This window comes from Thalassophryne amazonica, chromosome 7 (genome assembly GCF_902500255.1).
Source record: "Thalassophryne amazonica chromosome 7, fThaAma1.1, whole genome shotgun sequence".
Taxonomy (NCBI): Eukaryota; Metazoa; Chordata; class Actinopteri; order Batrachoidiformes; family Batrachoididae; genus Thalassophryne; species Thalassophryne amazonica.
In genome coordinates, this window is record NC_047109.1 from 76,437,529 (window position 1) to 76,459,521 (window position 21,993).

At 41.6% G+C, this 21,993-nt stretch overlaps 1 protein-coding gene across 1 annotated transcript in view; it reads left to right on the forward strand.

Annotated features, from left to right (window-relative positions):
• The window catches only part of si:dkey-17m8.1 (C-Jun-amino-terminal kinase-interacting protein 3), a 62,542-nt gene extending 43,730 nt beyond the window's left edge, over positions 1-18,812 (forward strand). Inside the window, 12 exon segments of the mRNA XM_034174607.1 lie at positions 3,575-3,661; positions 3,766-3,813; positions 3,950-4,091; positions 4,265-4,307; positions 4,411-4,491; positions 4,637-4,704; positions 4,789-4,937; positions 5,828-5,999; positions 7,889-8,002; positions 8,098-8,196; positions 16,630-16,719; positions 17,140-18,812. Of these exon segments, the coding sequence (XP_034030498.1) occupies positions 3,575-3,661; positions 3,766-3,813; positions 3,950-4,091; positions 4,265-4,307; positions 4,411-4,491; positions 4,637-4,704; positions 4,789-4,937; positions 5,828-5,999; positions 7,889-8,002; positions 8,098-8,196; positions 16,630-16,719; positions 17,140-17,258 (1,212 nt within the window). The 3' untranslated portion in view covers positions 17,259-18,812.
• Positions 18,813-21,993: the final 3,181 nt, after the last annotated feature.

Here is a 21,993-nt window from a genome sequence, read left to right on the forward strand (position 1 = left end):
CACAGAATTTGACTTGGTCTTTAAAAAATGTTCTGGGGGCACCCCCAGACCCCCAGAATCAAGACTACACCCTGCCCCCACCACCCTTTTATGTACCTTTATGTTCAGGTTTTGCATTTGTTTTATACTTTGTCTGTCACTCCTTAGAGGCTATTTAGAATAGATTTGTATGCTGTATAATGTGTTTATTGTATTTATTGAGGAAAAAAAGAGTGCGTGCCCCCACTACGCCACATTTTAGGGAATTGCTGGCATCGATTTTTGCCAGGAAAAACTTTCAGTCTGATGAAAATTTATTGCTTTAACCCATGCCATACCATCACAGATGCAGGGTTTTGAACTTTGCACTGGATGGTCTTTTTCCACTTTTGTACGGAGGACACGACATTCATGATTTCCAAAAACAATTTGAAATGTCGACTCATCAGACCACAGCACACTTTTCCACTTTTCGTCTGTAAATTTCAAATGACCTTGGGGCCCCGAGAAGGCAGTGGCGTTTCTGGATGTTGGTGATGTATGGCTTTCGCTTTGCATGGTAGAGTTCTAACTTGCACTTGTTGATGTAGCGACGAACTGTGTTAACTGACAATGACTTTCTGAAGTGTTCCTGAGCCCATGCGGTAAGATCCTTTACACAATGATGTCAGTTTTTAATACATTGTCGCCTGAGGGATCAGAGGTCACGGGCATTCAGTGTTGGTTTTCGGCCTTGCCGTTTACGTGTAGAAAGTTCTCCAGAGTCTCTGAATCTTCTGATTATATTATGGACTGTAGATGATGGAATCCTTAAATTCCTTGCAATTGGACGTTGAGAAACATTGTTCTTAAACTGCTGGACTTTATTTTGATGCAGTTGTTCACAAAGTGGTGATCCTCGCCCCATCTTTGCTTGTGAATGGCTGAGCCTTTTGGGGATGCTCTTTTTGTACCCAGTCATGACACTCACCTGTTTCCAATTAACCTGTTCACCCGTGGAATGTTCCAAACAGGTGTTCTTTGAGCATTCATCAACTTTCCCAGTCTTTTGTTGCCCCATCCCAGCTTTTTTGAAATGTGTTGCAGGCATCCATTTCAAAATTAGCAAATATTTGCACAAAAACAAAAATGTCTATCAGTTGGAACATTAAATACCATGTCTCTGTGGCGTATTCAATTGAATATAGGTTGATGAGGATTTGCAAATCATTGTATTCTGTTTTTATTTACGTTTCACACAATGTCCCAACTTCATTGGAATTGGGGTTGTAAGTGTTGTCATCGATATAACTGTGAAAAATCTAAAAAAATACATCTGTGATCAGGCAGCCTGAAATACAGCTGATAGTTACACATGCTTGTTCACGGTTGAAGTGACGGGGGGTTGAAACGGTGTGGTCTCCGGTACAGAGAGATCCAAAATCCAAGAGACTCTCTCAAAGTAAAATAACATTTAGAAAGCCTACTAGGTCAACTGATGAGAACAAAATACAAAAGGCGGAGGGGGGGGGACTGACCCACTTGTAGAATGATTTCCAAGGTTGAATATGGAAAGTCCGCACCATCAAAGAAGTCATGATGGCACACGATCAGCAGCTGGAGAATAATGTCCAGGTCCACTCCATCAAAGAAGCAGTCACACATGGATGGCATGTGATCGCCATCCAGAGAACAGTGTCCCATTGCAGTTCCGCTGGCAGCTCCTCACAAAGTTCTCTCATGATTCTGGCACATTAAAATCTACTGTCTCCTGAAAATAATGTATTCCAACGTTTTTCAAAATGAGAAATACAACTGCATGTTCAGGCAGCCTGTAAAAACAGCATTATGGAGACATTCCATGTGCGCGTTCAAGGCAGGAGTAAAATAGCGTCCTGTGAGTTTTGGGGTGGTGTGTCACCTCCGCTCTGTACATTCTATGAAAATCTGAGCCATCACTTTTGAATGGAAGCTCAGAAACTCCGTTATTGGACAAAGCAGTGTTCGTTTCACGCCGTCTGTTGGCTATCGGGATGTTTCTACTTTTCCTAAAATGTATGTTACACCAAGAACTGGTGAGAAATGCCGAGTAAGATGTTTTCCAGAAATGCACCTGCTGACTTGTCGAACGAGAAGGATAATTGGCAATAAAATACATCAGCGACCATTAATTATTACTGCATGTGCACGTGTTGTGTTGCTAACTGAGATGTTAAATAATGTGTGACATGTCCTTTAAGTCACCTGCATGAAGCAGCATTCCCATTCAAAATATTAAAATAGCACTGTTGTTTGTTTGTGCCATAAAAATTTTCATTGTGCTGTTAAAGCTTTGGAGTAATTCAAAAATACATTTTCTGACCCATGACATCACATAGCCCCCCCCCCCCCCCCCCCCACACACACACACACATCCAAATTGGTCCAAACTTGTCTCTATCGTTTGTGCTGTTAAAATATTTTGCTTAGCCTACGGTCTACTTAAGACCTGTGCACCGCCTGCCTGCGTCGTGGGTTAAGTGGTTGACGCATGAAGGTCTGCGGTGGTGGGGTTGCCTGCAGCCTCTTGCAGGCTCCCCGCCGCGGCTTTGCCCTCCTGAAAGCATTGCAGGCCCCCTCCGGGGCCACATGCAAAAAACATGTTTTGGCTACAACCTCAAGTCAGACGAGATGACTCCCAAACAGCCCGACTCCAGAAAGACCTGACCCCGGCATGACGGGGCCGTTACTGGCCTCACACCGTCCATGGGCTGAGCCTTGATCAGAAGGACTCCGGCCCACAGGTCGCACCGGACCAGCAACAGTCTTCCATATGCCACATTTCCCACGCATGCTTTCCTCTACGCTCGCCACTACTGAGGAAATCCCAGGGGAGCTGCAAGCGGAGAGGGAAGAGCCCAGCGGTGAATCTCCGTCCGACACAAATAAAAATTTTTACGGCACAAACGTAGCACAAACAAACATCAGTGGTATTTTAATATTTTGAATGGGGCGGGCAACTTCACACAGGTCTTTAAGTCTGCACTTAAGACTTGTAACAGAGAATTAAATGTGCCCATATATACTCACTGGCTTACTTTATGTAAACCTGTTCAGCTGCTCATGTCATGTGGCAAAATAGTCAAGAGAATCTGCTGAAATTCAAATTGGCATCAGAATGAACATTGTGGCATAGTTGTTCATACCAGATAGGCTGGTTGACGCCAAAGTTCAGACAAGAATGAGCATACTGGTTCTCTCTGATACGAAGTCACCATTAACACAAATAACCACTTAGTTCTTCCAGCAAGAACAGCATGAAAATCTTCCACTTCCACTGAAATTAGACAGTGGAAGATTAGAAAAATATCTGTTTGGCGTAAACATGTATCAACAGTTCAGGCTGTAATGTTGTGGTGTGTCAAATGCTTAATGGAGTCAATATGGACCACATTTTCTGAGAAACCTGTTGAGTTGATGCTGTGCAGAATCAAGCCAGCTCTACAGGCCAAAGGGGGTCCAACCCAGTACTAGCTAGTTGTACCCAGTAAAGTGGCTGGAGTGTGTATACATGCACAATTCTAACAACATCATAGTGATTCAATCTTTTTTTTTTTTTTTTTTTTTTTTTTTTCAGGAATCCCGCGAACATGTCCCAGATCCTAAAGATGTACCTGTTCTAGTACAGCTCAGGATTTTGGACCAAAGAGATTCCACATCTAACGTGTGTGTTGCTATCAAAATTCTGAGACATAAGAACCAAACAGCTTTAATATGAATGCATGTGTGTAAGTGTATATATAAAATGCCAGTGATTTTTATCTGCAGCTGAGCTGTGCGGTTGCAGTCCCACCTGAGATCTCAGGAGAAGCCACAGTAAGTCTGTCATTACCTGCTTAAATACTGTTTGTAGTTACACGCTAATCTGTCTGTGCAGTGTCACCCAACAATAGCAGCATTGGGACAGGTCATTTCATGCCATGCACACTTCATATTCATCTTTCTCTGTCAGTGCTCTGTGTGGGTGGTTTCTGGCCATGCCTCTGTCAGTGATGTTACTGTGATTGATCCAGCACGCTCCAACACAGTACTGGATCAATTCAGCCTTCCTCCCACATCTCCTGCCCTCTGCATGTCTGCCGTGCCTCCTGTAGGTCAGTGCTCCAAATGTTGGTGCAATAGGGGAATCAGTGGGTGACGACAAAGTAAACTCTTACGATCTGTACCAGTATTACCTCCCAATGTCATACTGATATTTTACTGGAAATGATGGCGGCCCTGCTCCCTCAACCTTTCCTTTGATTCGGTCTTTCCACTCTTATGTCAGGTGACTCGCCAGGAACCGTATGGTTTGGAACTCTGGAAGGAAGGTAGTTTTTGCTGAATAAACATCTTATGTACTTAAATAAATAGCATCCTCTGTGTTCCACATATTTGTCTAAATTATCTCTACCATCCTTTGGTTACTCTCAGTGTGCTCATACACTCAGCCACTGCTGACAGGAGGTGCTGTCTGCAGTCTGTTTGCCTCTCAGAAGGAGTTCATTCTCTTACGTGAGTTCCATGTCTGTGTATGAACTCTGGATATGTGTATTAGTCCTCAACCACTAATATTTAACAGTACCTTACATTACAGTTTTGTCATGACTTCCTTCATTAATCTGCTAAAACTGGCTCATTTGTGTTGACTCAATCTCAGGTATTCACAGGGTCAAGTCATAGCCGGTTTAGCTGATGGGACATTAGCATTTTTCTCACACTGTTCAGGTAATTTATTTCTCCTTTCTTTGTTTGTGTAAATGGCTTTACCCATGGCTGAGGGTTTGAAGTAATGAGTGCTGTAATTGACAGGTGGCTGGAATCTGCAGAACCACACAATTATGCCTCTTGGATCAAACCCTTTGCAGCCCATTCGCTGCTGCCTTGTGAAAGGTGATCGCTTGTGGGTGGGATATTGGAACAAAGTCCATATGGTTAACTTAGACAACAAGAAAGTTGAGGTAAGAAACAAAGATGCTAAACCGTATGCAATACTGTGTGTGGCTCCAGATGTTTATTTTTTTTATTCACACACACACACACACACACACACATCTTCAACCACTTATACAAGATCTGGTCATGGGGGCTGGAGCCTATCCCAGCAATCATAGGGCATGATGCAGGGTACACCCTGGACAGCATGCCAGTCTGTCGCAAGGCCACATATAGACAAACAAATACACACACACCTACAGACAAATTAAAGTTTTAAATCCACCTAACCTGCATGTCATTGGATGTGGGAGGAAGCTGGAGCACCTGGAAGGAACCCATACAAACATGAGGTGAGCATGCAAATTCCACGCAGAAAGGCCACAGGTGAGATTCAATCCCACTGAGGCAACAGTGCTAACCACTAAGCCACTGTGCTTATTTTCATTTTTTTTTTTTTTGTTTAATTTACGATGGAACACATAGTTTTGATTCACTCACTCATCTTCAACTCCTTACTCCAATTAAGCGTCACGGGGGGGCTAGAGTCTGTCCCAGTAGTCACAGGACATGAGGCGGGATACACCCTGGACAGGACGCCAGTCTGTCGCAGTGCCATATATAGACAAACACATTCACACCCACACGCACACATGCAAACAATTTAAAGTTTCCAATCCACCTAACCTGCATGTCTTTGGATGTGGGAAGAAGTAGTTTTGATTCTTTGGTCTTAATTATAGTTATTGAACCTGAAATCATATATGTCACAGGCACTTCATTATTAAAGCTTTTTGAGGATCCATTTGATGTTTTTCACTTTGCTTCCAAGACGTTTTGACTGGCTCTTGTGACTCTTACCTCATGTGCAAATTGATCTTTTTCAATATTTTACGTTCCACATCTTACCTTACAGCAAGTATTCGCAGTGTCTGAGCGCAGCGAGCAGCAGGTTCGTTTCCTGTGTGCTGGTGGAAGTGGGGTGTGGGCATCTTGCCGACTGGACCCAATCCTCAGACTGTTTGACTGGACCACAGGACGGCCTCTGCAGGAAGTTGATTTTACTATTTTGGTCACTAAAGCATTAGGTGTGTAACCTGTTGTTGTTGTTGTTATGTAAATAAGACTTGTATGCGCTCCGGTGTATGTAATATATTGACGCTATTCAGCTCTTTCTAATTTTCAACTTCTGCTTACAGGCTTGCTTCAAATTCTTTTTCTATTTGGTCAAAGTGTGTGTGTGTGTGTGTGTGTGTGTGTGTGTGTGTGTGTTTTCCACCAATAGTAAACAAAGCAGTAAGAACGTTCTAACTCTGTACCATGCAAGAACTTGATCTGTATTATCCAAAGGCTTCAACAACAGATATAATGGTGACAGATAAAAGAACGATAAAATTTTAAATGTCCAAATAATTATGAACCTGGGTGCATATGGTTTGGTGATTTTACAGCAGTAATTGTATTTATGAAATGTAACACTTGGAAACTATAAGGAGCTCCACAACACACCATCCTGTTCGAAACACTCTTGTTGTGATATCTCAAAGGTTAATTATTACAGCCCATAAAACAACACTGCACTTTACCACAGTTATTGGCATTTGGCTAAAAGTTGAAAAAAATATCAAATCAAAAACGGCTTGAATTAATATGTTCAGTGCATCCAGAAAGTAAAGAAAGCAAGCTGAAGAACGAATGTCCAAGTCTTTACGATGCAGTTGCTACTTGTCTTACTTTATGGTTGTGATGCTAACCAGTGAACTAAGGCTGGATGTCTTTGGTACCAGGTCTCTTTGGAGGATTCTTGGGTACCATGAGAGTGATGTTTTAAATGAGTTGCTACTTCAGGAGACTCAGAGGAGAAGTATCATTTGCACTGTGAGGGAGTGTCAGCGTTGACTGTTTAGCCTTGTGTTGTGTTTAACTGTGCATGTTCCTATATATACATAGGTGCTGCACTGATGAGGTCCCCATTGGCTCAAGAAGGCCAAGTTGATGCCCACGCTTCACCTGGCAGTTGCAAATAAATGGCTATTTTAGAGATGTGGGGATGGACCAAACCGGAGTGGTTGCCATCCAGGACCAAAGGCAGTTCCATGGTGTTGTGGATGTGGCAAAGTACATGATCCCAGACTTGACTTGACTCCCTCAAGTAATCTTTTGCATATAAAACTTCTGTGGTTCTAAAGCTAGACAGAGTTCCTCATGATAAACACGGCAGTGAAAACTGTCCAGAAAAAGTGCAGTTTCACTGACTGTGAAAATGAGACAGTCATCAGAGTGGAGAAATGGAAATAAACTTCAAAGTTGGAATCATTTGTGCCACATTCCGTCACACTTTTAAATCAGAGGGAGACCAAATGAACATGTTGTTGCAGACCACACACTAGTTTTAAAATTATTTTATGCTGAGTGTTTCATGATGAATGTTTGATGTGTTTTCACGTCTTGGGGCTTCGGCAGTTTATGTAAGTCGATTTTCCGTTTTACGGACAATAAAGTTTTATCTTATCATGAGAAAAATGATTTAGATGAACAACTTGTGCCCAACACATGGCTGCAACTATTTACCTCAGCCACAATCAACAAAATAAGTAAACACAACATTTAAAGAGTGCTGATTTAAAGTTTAGCACGTTTATTAGTTGTGAATTATAAGCGTGCATTTGTGAACAGAAATATTTTAATGATTATTAGAAATGCATGTGCTGTCACATTTGCTGATTTATTTAATGTTCAATTCTGAGGATTTCCCCCCCTTCTATTTCCAGCATACCACAAAGTTTTTGAAGCCAGCCATAGTCAAATTTTTAAAGGTCTTGTGCTAATGATTAAAAATACATCAGGAAAATACAAAGATTGTCAATGGCCTGATAGTTTTAGTTTGATTGTTCATGGTAAACCTGAAATGCATATTTATGTTAACTTTTAAGCCCTCTTTGCAACTTAACACTTTGCTGTGTCTTTGTGTCTGTAGGTCCAGCCTTCTTGACATTCTCACCTCTCCAGATCTCCTGTCTTGCTGTCATCTCTGGGCGCCTGTGGGTAGGCACAGGAAGTGGTGTCATTTTCTCCATCCCCTTATCTATAAGTGAGGTTTATATTGCCTTTGATTAATGGTAATTCATTTTACATAGTAAAATATGTATTCTTACAATTCTTGACAATTTTAACAACTGTCCACAGCATCAGAAGCAGTTTCCATCCCGTATTGTTGTATCGCATCAGCTCAACTGTGTTATCATGGACACAGACAAGCCGTCAGATTCATCATTGCTGCACCTGGTAAAAATCAGATTAACATGTCACTTTGTTAGTGTAGTGAGAACAAGTTTGCATGATGGTTTTCACTTCTTCTACATGAAGCCCACTGCAGTACTTATTTCCTTCTTTCCTTGTTTCATACACAGCATTTTTTTTTTTTTTTACCAAACCAGAGCTGTAAAATCACCAGCTTTTAATTGACTGAAAACATCTGCCATATTTCACAAACTATACAACGCCCCCAGTCTATAACTTATTTTTGAAATGTGGTGCGACTGCTTCATAGAAAGAGTCAAATTTTATTTTTTGGCCACTGAACAGAAGATAATAGGTGAGGTGAACATGCAGTGTAATTAAACCCTTGAAATCTCATTATGGCAGCACGGTGGATGAGTGGTTAGCACTGTTGCCTCACAGCAAGAAGGTCATGGCATCATTTCCTGCCTGGGCCTTTCTGTGTGGAGTTTGCATGTTTTCCCCATGTTTGCGTGGGTTTCCTCAGGGTGGTCTGGCTTCCTTCCACCTCCAAAGACAGGCAGGTTAGGTGAATTGGGAACTTTAAATTGACCATAGGTGTGCGTGTGGGCATGAATGTGGCCCTGCGATCAACTGGCATCCTATCCAGGGTGAAACCCGCTTCTCGTTATGAATGCTGGGATAGGCTCCAGTCCCGCAGTGACCCTTAATTGGAGTAAGTGGGTATAGAAAATGAATACTCATTAATTTACAATACAAACACTGCTTTAGCAATCAGAATCTAACAATCATATTAATGTTATTCTATGAGGCAGAAAACCTGAGTTAACTTCTTGTAAACACCAAAAAAGGCTTAGGTGAGATAAATGTTGCAATGTAATTAAATGCTTTAAAATGCTGCACATTATTTATATATAATGCAAACACTTTCAGATTTTCGCAAACACAAATTCATCTTACTGACCTGCCATTGCTGTTCTTGTTGTCTCGTGCAGTCAAAACAAGTGTTCTTCCAAAAAGTATAAAAGTTATATTCCCTCTTTTTATTCCAGAATGTGTCTTTCAGTTTGAGAGCATGATTTTTTTAAAGTTACTCATTCTCTAAGATGCAGAAGTCTCTCTCTCTCTCTCTCTCTCTCTCTCTCTCTCTCTCTCTCTCTCTCTCTCTCTCTCTCTCTCTCTCTCTCATTCAGATCTCCTACTTCTTCTTGTTTATGGCATCCGGCTTAATAGCGCATGACATCACCTTGTTGCAAACTGTAAATCACAGTACGACTTTCTTTGTACAAGAGCAGTTTTTTCACACGTGTTGACGGTGCCATCTTTTGCCAATAGATAAATGCAGTTTATATATATAGTCCATCTGGAAAGTATTCAGTCCTTCACTTTTTTCACATTTTATTTTACAGCCTTATTCCAAACTGGAGTAAATTCATTTTTCCCCTCAAAAGTCTACTCACAATACCCCATAATGACAACATGAAGTTTTTTTTTGTTTGTTTGTTTTTTGTAAATTTATTAAAAATAAAGAACTAAGAAATCACATCTACATAAGTATTCACACCCTTTGCTCAATACTTTGTTGATGCACCTTTGGCAGCAATTAAAGCCTCAGGTCTTATTGAATATGATGCCACAAGCTTGGCGCACCTATCTTTGGGCAATTTTGTCCATTCCTCTTTGCAGCACCTCTCAAGCACCATCAGGTTGGATGGGGAGCATCGGTGCACAGCCATTTTTGGATCTCTCCAGACCAGAGATGTTCAGTCGGATTCAGGTCTGGGCTCTGGCTGGGCCACTCAAGGACATTCACAGAGTTGTCCTGAAGCTAATCCTTTGATATCTTGACTGTGTGCTTAGGGTCACTGTCCTGCTGAAAGATTAACTGTCGCCCCAGTCTGAGGTCAGCAGTGTTCTGGAGCAAGTTTTCATCCAGGATGTCTCTGTACATTGCTGCATTCATCTTTTCCTCAGTTTTGACTAGTCTCCCAGTTCCTGCTGCTGAAAGACATCCCCACAGCATCATGCCGCCACCACCATGCTTCGCTGTAGGGATGGTGCCTGGTTTGATTCAAACATGATGCCTGGCATTCAGTTTCAATTTATTTTCATTTATATAGCGCCAAATCACAACAAAGCTGCCTCAACGCACTTCACACAAGTAAGGTCTAACCTTACCAACTCCCAGAGCAAGCACACAGGCGACAGTGGTAAGGGAAAAACTCCCTCTGATTTGAGTAAGAAACCTCAAGCAGACCAGACTCAAAGGGCTGACCCTCTGCTCTACCAACACAATTTACAAAACAATTCACAAAACGAATATAAAGGAAATGTTGCCGGTGCACAGGACAGGAGGGTTACAGAAACAGACACCAGGCATTTGCACCAAAAAGTTTGTTTTTCATGGTCTGAGAGTCCTTCAGGTTCCTTTTGGCAAACTCCAGACGGGCTGCCATGTGCCTTTTACTAAGGAATGACTTCTGTCTGGCCACTCTACCATACAGGCCTGATTGGTGGATGGCTGCAAAGATGGTTGTCCTTCTGGAAGGTTCTCCTCTCTCGATAGAGGAATGCTGGAGCTCTGACAGTGACCATTGGGTTCTTGGTCACCTACTTACCTACCTAACCTAGACAGGTGGCCAGCTTTATGAAGAGGTCTGGTGGATCTGAACTTCTTCCATTTATGAATGATGGAGGCCACTGTGCTCACTGGGACCTTCAAAGCAGCATAAATGTTTCTGTACCCTTCCCCAGATTTGTGCCTTGAGACAATCCTGTCTGAGGTCGACAGACAATTCCTTTGACTTCATGCTTGGTTTGTGCTCTGACATGCACTGTCAACTGTGAGACCTTGTATGTAGACAGGTGTGTGCCTTTCCAAATCATGTCCAGTTAGCTGAATTTACCCCAGGTAGACTCCAGTTAAGCTATAGAAACAGCTCAAGGATTATTAAATGGTAAATGGACTGCATTTATATAGCGCTTTTCCATCTGAATCAGATGCTCAAAGCGCTTTACAATTATGCCTCACATTCACCCTGATGTCAGGGTGCTGCCATACAAGGCACTCACTACACACCGGGAGCAATAGGGGATTAAAGGCATTGCCCAAGGGCCCTTAGTGATTTTCCAGTCAGGTGGGGATTTGAACCCATGATCTTCTGGACTCAAGCCCAACACCTTAGCCACTAGACCATCACCTCCCCTATTAGTAGATTATTAGTGGAAACAGGATGCACCTGAGCTCAATTTTGAGCTTCACGGCAAAGGCTGTGAATACTTATGTTCGTATATATATATATATATATATATATATATATATATATATATAAAATATAAAATTTGTTGTTTTTAATAAATTTGCAAAATCTAAAAAAAGTCATTATGAGGTATTGTGTGTAGAATTTTGAGGAAAATAAAAATGAATTTAATCCATTCTGGAATAAGGCTGCAACATAACCAAAGTGAAGCACTGTGAATGTTTTCTAGATGAGCTGTACAGTAGTGTTCAGAATAATAGTAGTGCTATGTGACTAAAAAGATTAATCCAGGTTTTGAGTATATTTCTTATTGTTACATGGGAAACAAGGTACCAGTAGATTCTCGCAAATCCAACAACACCAAACATTCATGATATGCACACTCTTAAGGCTATGAAATTGGGCTATCAGTAAAAAAAAAGTAGAAAAGGGGGTGTTGACAATAATAGTAGCATCTGCTGTTGACGTTACAAACTCAAAACTATTATGTTCAAACTGCTTTTTTAGCAATCCTGTGAATCACTAAACTAATTTAATTGTATAACCAGTTTTTCATGATTTCTTCACATCTGCGAGGCATTAATTTTGTTGGTTTGGAACCAGGATTTTGCTTGTTTACTAGTGTGCTTGGGGTCATTGTCTTGTTGAAACACCCATTTCAAGGGCATGTCCTCTTCAGCATAAGGCAACATGACCTCTTCAAGTATTTTGACATATCCAAACTGATCCATGATACCTGGTATGCGATATATAGGCCCAACACCATAGTAGGAGAAACATGCCCATATCATGATGCTTGCACCACCATGCTTCACTGTCTTCACTGTGAACTGTGGCTTGAATTCAGAGTTTGGGGGTTGTCTCACAAACTGTCTGCGGCCCATCTATCCATTCATCCATCCATTCATCCATCCATTTTCTTCCGCTTTATCCGGAGTCGGGTCATGGGGGCAGCAGCTCAAGCAAAGCCGCCCAGATCTCCCGATCCATACGCTCCTCCTCATTCTGGTTATTCTTCTATCCATTTTGATGGTTGTTTTCCGTTTTCTTCCACGCGTCTGTTTTTTTTTGTCCATTTAAAGCACTGGAGATCATAGTAGATGAACAGCCTATAATTTTTTGCACCTGCGTATAAGTTTTCCCCTCTCCAGTCAACTTTTTAATCAAACTACGCTGTTCTTCTGATCATTGTCTTGAACGTCCCATTTTCCTCAGGCTTTCAAAGAGAAAAGCATGTTCAACAGGTGCTGGCTTCATCCTTAAATAGGGGACACCTGATTCACACCTGTTTGTTCCACAAAATTGACGAACTCACTGACTGAATGCCACACTACTACGAGGTCTGTTAGAAAAGTAACGGACCTTTTTATTTTTTGCAAAAACTATATGGATTTCAATCGTGTGATTGCATCAGCCAAGCTTGAACCTTCGTGCGCATGCGTGAATTTCTTCACGCCTGTCGGTTGCGTCATTCGCCTGTGAGCACGCCTTGTGGGAGGAGTGGTCCAGCCCCCTCGTCGGATTTTCATTGCCAGGAAATTGGCTGATCGACTGCCGCTTTGCTTCATCAAACTTTTTTCAGAAAGTGTGAGAGACAGCCAAGTGGAAACCATTTGGAAAATTCAGATGGCTTTCGGTGAAGATCTTATGGGGATCACACAGATTAAGGACAATTACAACTGGATTAACGACGGCCCACAGCAACGGATGGCGTGCCGCGCACCGAGCGGCGATCAACAGGCTCAAACGACCAGATCATTTCCAAAGTGAACACTTTGTTGATCCGTGACGTCGTCTGACTACCAGAGAAATGGCAAGACAGCTGGACATAGCACTTTGTCGGCACATTCCACTGTTACAGGAGTTTTTGTAATGGAAAGAGGAGCGGAGAAATTCGCCATGGAGCCGCTCATGACGCGGGACGAAAGCACCTCCGTGTTGGTCTCACAGGACAAGCCCTAACATGCCCAGCTCTTGCACCATTCGGAAAATTCAGATGGCTTTCGGTGGCTTTTCAGTCGTGTGGCTATCCGAGAAATTGTGGACGAGCTGGACATGCCACAACATGTCCAGGGCTTGACAATAAGGCAATTTATGCACTGGCCCACAGGGCCAGTAGAATCTGAAAGTTACTGGCCCGGATGAAAATATCACTGGCCCATACTTTCACGCCTGTGCCGAACCGGGGGGTAACTGATAAGAATTTTTTAAATCAACACTCAGACATTAGAATTGGGTTTCCTTAATGTAAAAACACTTGAAAACAAACACAAAATTCTTATACTACATGATAAAAACCTTAAAGTGAGTAAACTTTGAAAAAAATGTCGGTAGGTAACTGATAGGAATTTTTTCAACACTCAGACATTAATACAAAAATAAATTTATTTCTTGATCATTTACAAAATTAATATGTTAAATTTCATAAACCAAGTTCCCTTGCTAATGTTGTCACCGTGGGGTTTCCACAAGGGCATACTGATTAGACTTTTAAACTGGCGTATGAAATCATACCACATTGTCTACCAGGACATGGTATATTTATACTTACTTGTTAGCATATTCTGGCATGGCCCTACAAGTTCCACAGAAGACAACCTCACTCTCCTCATCACGCTCCAGCTATGGCCGTCTTTTCTTCCAGGAAGTTTGCCAAGTTTTCCTCACCCTTCTCATATTCAGCATCAGCAGCCTTCCTCTTCTGTACTTGTTTTGAGGGTGATAGCTGTTCTTTCCTTTGCTTTCCTAGTTTCTGCCCAGGGGCAGGAGGTTTCAAGAAATTCATAATATTCACTGCGCTCGATCTTGCTTAAGCGAAAATGACGCATCGATGTTGAAGCGAAATTTGCGCCACATCAGAAGATGCGCCTGCAGACGAAGTTTGTCTGCACTTTGGCAATGTTCCCAACATTGCGAAGTGGTGCAACATGTCCTGTCTCTGGTAGCAGCCTGTGAGCAGGACGTATGTCTCTTTTGTCCTTTATTTCACAACTATGACAAGAGTTTTTGGAGGAGCAGCAGCCCCACAGCAGCGGGAGCGGAGTTTCTTTTTCTTTTTTTTTTTAATTGTTTACATGTGCGCGCGTGAACGGGACAGTTGGTCCTCAAGTTGGGTCCTGCAGAGGCAGAAGGACCGCTGAAAGCAGCCATCATCCAGACGCAGCTCCTGCAGCAAATAATGATACTGCCTGAATTGGGAACGTCTCATGACGTTTGTCAGCTTTCCACAACAACTCGCTCCGTGTGATCAAGGTCCGTCATGTTTACTTGACTGACAACCGGAGCCGGCGAGCTGAATGGAAGCTCCTCCTATTTGATGACGCACCGGGGCGAATTTTCGCAGCAAAAGCAGAGCGATACACCGGGTGAAGGAGGCGCGTCCGTTGCCACGCGACCCCCGCGAATTTGTAGCATCTGATCGCGCCCGGTGTGAACGCGGCATTAGACTAATAAATCTGCCCAAAGCGATTTTAATTCTTACTGGCCCATACGGACCAGTGAAATATGAACTTCACTGGCCCGTGGTGGCCCGGAACATGTAAAAAAGGCTGCCGGGCCATCGGACCAGTGCTATTGTCGAGCCCAGATGTCCTGTGAGGCTTCATCACGGCGTTGCTTTTTGTTCTGTGCCCTGCGCCTCCGTCCCGACGAATTCCTCCGCACGTCTTTTCATGCCGAAAAAGTGCTGATGTCAAACTCTTCTGCCATTTCTGTGGTAGTCAGACGACGTCCTGGATCAACAAAGCGTTTACTTTGGAAATGAACGTCACATTCCACTGTTACAGAAGTTTTTTGTCATGAAAAGACGTGCGGAGGAATTCGCGTGTCGGGACGGAGGCGCAGGGCACAGAACAAAAAGCAACGCCATGATGAAGCCTCACAGGACATGTTGTGGCATGTCCAGCTCGTCCACAGTTTCTCAGATAGTCACATGACTGAAAAGCCACCGAAAGCCGTCTGAATTTTCCGATTGGTGCAAGAGCTGGGCATGTTAGGGCTTGTCCTGTGAGACCAACATGGAGGTGCTTTCATCCCGCGCCATGAGCGGCTCCGTGGCGAATTTCTCCGCTCGTCTTTCCATTACAAAAACTCCTGTAACAGTGGAATGTGCCGAAAAAGTGCTATGTCCAGCTGTCTTGTCATTTCTCTGGTAGTCAGACGACGTCCCGGATCAACAAAGCGTTCACTTTGGAAATGATCTGGTCGTTTGAGCCTGTCGATCGCCGCTCGGTGCGCGGGCGCCATCCGTTGCTGTGGGCCGTCTTTAATCCAGTTGTAATTGTCCTTAATCTGTGTGATCCCCATAAGATCTTCACCGAAAGCCATCTGAATTTTCCAAATGGTTTCCACTTGGCTGTCTCTCACACTTTATGAAAAAATTTTGATGAAGCAAAGCGGCAGTCGATCAGCCAATTTCCTGACAATGAAAATCCGACGAGGGGGCTGGACCACTCCTCCCACAAGGCGTGCTCACAGGCGAATGACGTAACCGACAGGCGTGAAAAAACTCACGCATGCGCACGAAGGTTCAAGCTGGCTGATGCAATCACACATGATTCAAATCCATATAGTTTTTGCAAAAAATTAAAAGGTCCGTTACTTTTCTAACAGACCACGTATTATTGTGAACACCCCCTTTTCTACTTTTTTTTTTATTAATAGCCCAATTTCATATCCTTAAGAGTGTGCATATCATGAATGCTTGGTCTTGTTGGATTTGTGAGAATCTACTGAATCTACTGGTACCTTGTTTCCCATGTAACAATAATAAATATACTCAAAACCTGGATTAATCTTGTTAGTCACATAGCACTACTATTATTCTGAACACTACTGTATATCTGTTTCTATCTCTCTATCTTGCTCTATATCTGTGTGTGTGTGTGTGTGTGTGTGTGTGTGTGTGTGTGTGTGTGTGTGTGTGTGTGTGTGTGTGTGTGTGTGTGTGTGTGTGTGTGTGTGTGTGTGTGTGTGTGTGTGTGTGTGTGTGTGTGTGTGTGTGTGTGTGTGTGTTTGTATGATTGTATATGTTGCTTCAGAATATAAGTCACAGGACCTCCAAACCAGTAAAAATTAAATGAATAACCCGTGACTTGTAGTGCTGAGCATATGGTATTTAAAATAAGTTGTTGGTTGAGTTGGAGGAAATTTATTTAAAATTGAAGTCAGTGTTGAGGAACGGGGCTGAGAACATGATATAATCTTCTCTGCTTCCCAGGTTGTTTGAGTGTCTCTCATGGTAGCAGTGCTGTTACTACCTCTCAGCTTATCCTCAGTGGAGGAGAAGGCTACATCAACTTGAGAATTGGTGAGTTAAGACATTTGAAATATTTTTCACCTAAAGTAAAGCAGGAGCAAAGATGAGCTTGGCATTTGAGGTGTTCAGTGCACTTGGGCAATGGGAGGTTCCATTCAAACAGCGTTGCCTAAACTAGAATATTAAAGATAGTGTTGAATAATTGTTGCCTACATAAGCCATTCGCATTACTTGCCTTAGCACGTCTGACAGCTGTCAGTCACAACAGAGCAGAATATAAATATTTCACTGAATGGAGAAACAGTTCTGCAGGGAAAACAAATGTTTGAATATTTCATAGCAATCACAAACTGTACCGAGACAGTCCCTTTTTTAGCAGTGAGACAGATGTTTGAACTGTTATTCCAGCCGTAAGTGTAACTAGCTCTAAGTACAGTACTGTACTGAACGCTGATCTGCTTGGTCTTCCAGGAGATGATGCAAGTGATGATTCAGCTGAATTGTCTCAAGCCACACCTCAGCGGTCTGAACGAAGTCACATGATTGTTTGGCAGAATCCCACCTCCTCTTTGACCCGCTCTTCCATCTGAAATCGCTCATCTCACAGCTGCTGATGTGGATTTTTTTTTCTTTTCTTCTTTTTAAAGACTGAGTCGGCACAGTGTGCAGCAGCTACTGACAGTCATGGAAATACTGCTTTCATGGAACCTGATATAACAAAATTCTCTATTACAGAAATTAATGGACAGAATCAAAAAGATATACACTGACTATCAAGAAAGTATGCACATCCTTGTGCTTTTACATGTTTTATTTTCATTATTATTATGGGTTTTTTGTATGGTCAAATTTTTAAAAATATCAAAAGGGGCTTCTTGAGGAATTAACAAATTATGCTCTCATCTCAAAGTCAAAACACAACCATACATGAGCTAAATCAAATAAAAGTTATTTATTGCTTTAGAATTTTATTTAATATCAGTCATGAGGTAAGAGGGTTTTTACGTGTTGATGTTATGGCATGTAATCAGAATATTTTTGTAAGAAGCCCTTTTTTATATTGAGTTGATGTAATAAATAAAAAAAAAAACTTGTAAAAGCCAAAAGGGCGTGAGTACTTTCGTTAGGCGTTGTTTTGAAAAGCATGCCTTTGTGTTTCTGTTTCTTTCTCATTTGCTGTTTACACCCATCTTGCAGAACTCTTGTGAATTATGTTGGTTTTCTGTGTGGCTTTCTAACATGTGGCTTTGCTAACATCATTTTCTACTTTTGTCCCATTTACGTTGTTGCTAATAGCTTGTCTCTATGCTTGTACTGCCTATTTGAATTTGTCACTGAGGAACAGTGAGTCTCCTGTTTCACTTGTAAAATAACTGGATATTACCTGTTCAATTATCATTCCATCACTTTGTTTGCTGAGTATCAAGTAGTTCTGTGTCCAATTTTTGTTTTAAGAAAAATGGTTTTGAAAATTTCTTTGGTCAGACTTTCAACACAAAGAAAGCTGCGCTGTCTTTGTTTTTATTTTATTTTTTGCATGGAATGATTGTAATATATGAAAAGTAGATATAGCTTATCATTCTGATGTTAATCTTCATTCAGATGTTTTGGTATCAAGTTATGGAGATAGAACTACTTCATTCTGAAAATTGTTATACAGCGTTCAATCTATACCTTATTTTTGTTGACCCCATCTCAGTTACCTTCTAAATTTACCAAGTTCTATCATAATTCTTTAAAACACAGAAACACTTCCAAAATTTAAGAGCTCAAATAACTGCTATCCATGAAACCCTTTATTTCAAAACTGCCATTCTGAAAACATTGGTACTGTACAAACAAGACCTTTCAAAAATTAACAGCATTAAACATTGGTTTAGACAACTGCACAAGTTGTTCGATCTCTGGAAACTGATACATGATGGTGTACTAACTGCAAATAATATCCATGACATTTCCAAAAATAAAGAACAATGCATCATGAAAATAGCTAACATGTTGAAATAGGACAGATTAAAAACAAAACATAATCATGATTTAGACATTGTCACAAAACTAATACCTGAAACACCAGCTGTACTGAAGGGCCTATCTGGCACAATATCCATAAAATGTTTTCCAGAAATAAAAGATCAGTTCATCATGAAATCTGTTAATGAAAATGATGTTAACACTCTGGGCATAGACCCCTTTTCACATGAAACCAAATCTTTTTCAACATATAGAATTTTATGTTCCTGTATGTGTATGCGAAATTTGAATACTTGCATTTATGTTAGGACTGATAACATAGAACTACATGATTATCTCTACTTTTGGCAAAAGCTGACACGGAACCAGTTAATTCTCAGAGAATGACTTTCTGCAACTTTTTGTATCCTTGTATTTTCTGCTGCGCTGTTTTGATCAGTTTACCTCCAAAAAAGGACATTTTCAAGGTGCTGCGTATATTGTTATCTGAACTGTAAACTGGCAGTGATTTTATCGCTACATAAGCACAACAAAATACGAGGTCTGTCAAAGTATCGTACCTTTTTATTTTTTTCAAAAACTATATGGATTTCATTCATATGTTTTTACGTCAGACATGCTTGAACCCTCGTGCGCATGCATGAGTTTTTCCACGCCTGTCGGTGACGTCATTCGCCTGTGAGCACGCCTTGGGAAGGAGTGGTCCCGCCCCCTCATCGGATTTTCATTGTCTGGAAATGGCGGAATGAAAAGGACTATTTTTTTCCATCAGAATTTTTTCAGAAGCTGTTAGAGACTGGCACCTGGAAACCATTCAAAAAATTTATCTGGCTTTCGGTGACAATTTTACGGGCTTCACAGAGAATAAGGACTTTTACTACAGCTTTCAGGACTGCTTTAAGGACGGTCGGTGCGCCGCGCTCCGAGCTGCGACGACGAGGTACAAACCACAGGTCCAGTGGTTTGTGACACTGGTTTGGGACGTCTATCTCGGCTTTCAGTGCTTACCAGTCGAGTGAGTATAAGAGAAACTGTGGAGAGCTGGACATGTCCAAACTTGTCCTCTAACACTCCGAAATGGAGGTGTTCCTTTGTCTCGCTTCATCAGCGAATCGGTCGTGACGCGCGAAGCCTCCGCGCGGCTTTCCATGACAAAATCTCTTGTTAAATGTGAAATCTGCCGGAAAATGGCTGATGTCCAGCTCTTGTGATAACCAGAGAAAGAGCACACGACGGTCTCGTATCCACAGAGCCATCAGCTTAGAAATGATCCAGTGGCTTTGTGCCTCGTCGTCGCAGCTCGGAGAGCGGCGCACCGTCCTTAAAGCAGTCCTGAAAGCTGTAGTAAAAGTCCTTATTCTCTGTGAAGCCCGTAAAATTTTCACCAAAAGCCAGATAACTTTTTCAAATGGTTTCCAGGTGCCAGTCTCTAACAGCTTCTGAAAAAACTCTGGTGGAAAAAAAGTCCTTTTCATTCCGCCATTTCCAGACAATGAAAATCCGTCGAAGGGGCGGGACAACTCCTTCCCAAGGCGTGCTCACAGGCGAATGACGTCACCGACAGGCGTGGAAACTCACGCATGCGCACAAGGGTTCAAGCATGTCTGACGTAAAAACATGAATGAAATCCATATAGTTTTTGAAAAAAATAAAAAGGTACGATACTTTGACAGACCTCGTATTTATCTTCTGTTTCCTTGAGATTTGAGCTCTTTTATGTGTAGTTTTAGAAACTAGTTTCATACATATCGACTCACATTGTACCTTTCCACATTTCATGTGGCATAATTTCAAAAAAAGAAAAAAATTCCAGAAACAAAGTAGATTTATTAAAATGTTTGATATCCCATCTTCTGAAAGAACTATTCAAATTTTTCTCATTTTATGTACATAATGATACACTGATACCCTTTCCCCATGATACACCATTCACAATGCGGTATCATGTCCCTCCTCACAGTAGTAACCATTTAACAGTGAAGAACCAAATTATTTTGAACAATTTGTTTCTTGTTTGCACATTTATATAAATTGTTTATACAATATGCAATTTCTTCCAAAGAGTAGTTTCTTTCAATGTTATGTCTTGGATCAACTGAAGTGTGTGTGTGTGTGTGTATGCATACATTGCTGTATGTATAAATCTGATTGTTGTAATTATATAGTTTGTAAAACATTTTTAAGAATTTATGTAAAACGTGTGCATATGATAATGTATCATTTGTAAAGTTAATGCAGTAACATTCAGTTTCAAGCTTACAGAAGCCCCACAACCACATCCTCTTTATGTTGAATAACTTCATAATACAGATCATATTCTTATGTTGAAAACTGTACTCATGCCTATTGCATTAAGGAGCCTAACTTGAGTAACCTGCTTGCCCCAAAGTCTACACACAGTATCTCATAAAGATACACAAATTCTTGGTTTTGATCATGAAAACTGAGCAAGTGAAAGATGCATGAGCTTCTAATGGCACTCCTTTGCTTCAGGCTGGCCTGTCTGAATGCTCAGAATGTCTACTTACGACGACAGCTTCAGTCTGTGGTCTTGTTTAGCTCCACTTCCTATGTTGCGTTGCTGTGAGTCCTAGGGATCCGTATTCTGCGGCTCAAGGAGCGGGCAAGGCGGTCCACAGCTCCACCCACAGCCCCTCCGAGTTCCTTTTGTGAGGTCAGGCCTTCAATGTTACCACTGTACCACATTACCCATCCGGCCAGAGACAGCAGCACAAACAGAGCTCCTGAGTACACCAGCAGATCCCCAAAGTCTTGCTCTCGGATCTCCAAGGGAGCAAAGACACCAAGTAGCAGGCATATGACACCGAGCAAATCCATCACCACAGCAAACACCAGGGCCAGCTTACAGTGGGACAAACCCTCGTACTTGGGTGCCATGGCTGTAGAGAGCAAAACATAGTTGGCTGTATATTTTTTGGTAAAAACTATTTTCTCAACATCAAAAAGGTTTGAATAAATACAGTCGTTGACATAAATTTACATACACAATTCTCAATCTCAATTTTCCTCAACTGGACATACTCCATCAAACAATGTGTGTTAAATAAGTTAGAATGTGTTTATTTCCCTTCAAAATTGTTTAAAAATTACACTGGTGAGATAGTTTTATTTAAATTTTCATTCAACATGTCAGGTTTTCAGTGGGTCAACAGTTTACACACACGAAGATGAATGTCTCTACAAAACATGGAAGATGTTGCCCAGTGTTTATGGCCATGTCTGTGTCTGCAGTGATATCTTCAAAATTTGATCCTGACGTAGGTCATGTCAATGGTCAAGTCAGATGATATCTTTAAAATATAAAGAGCTATTTCATTCCAATTTGGTGGATCT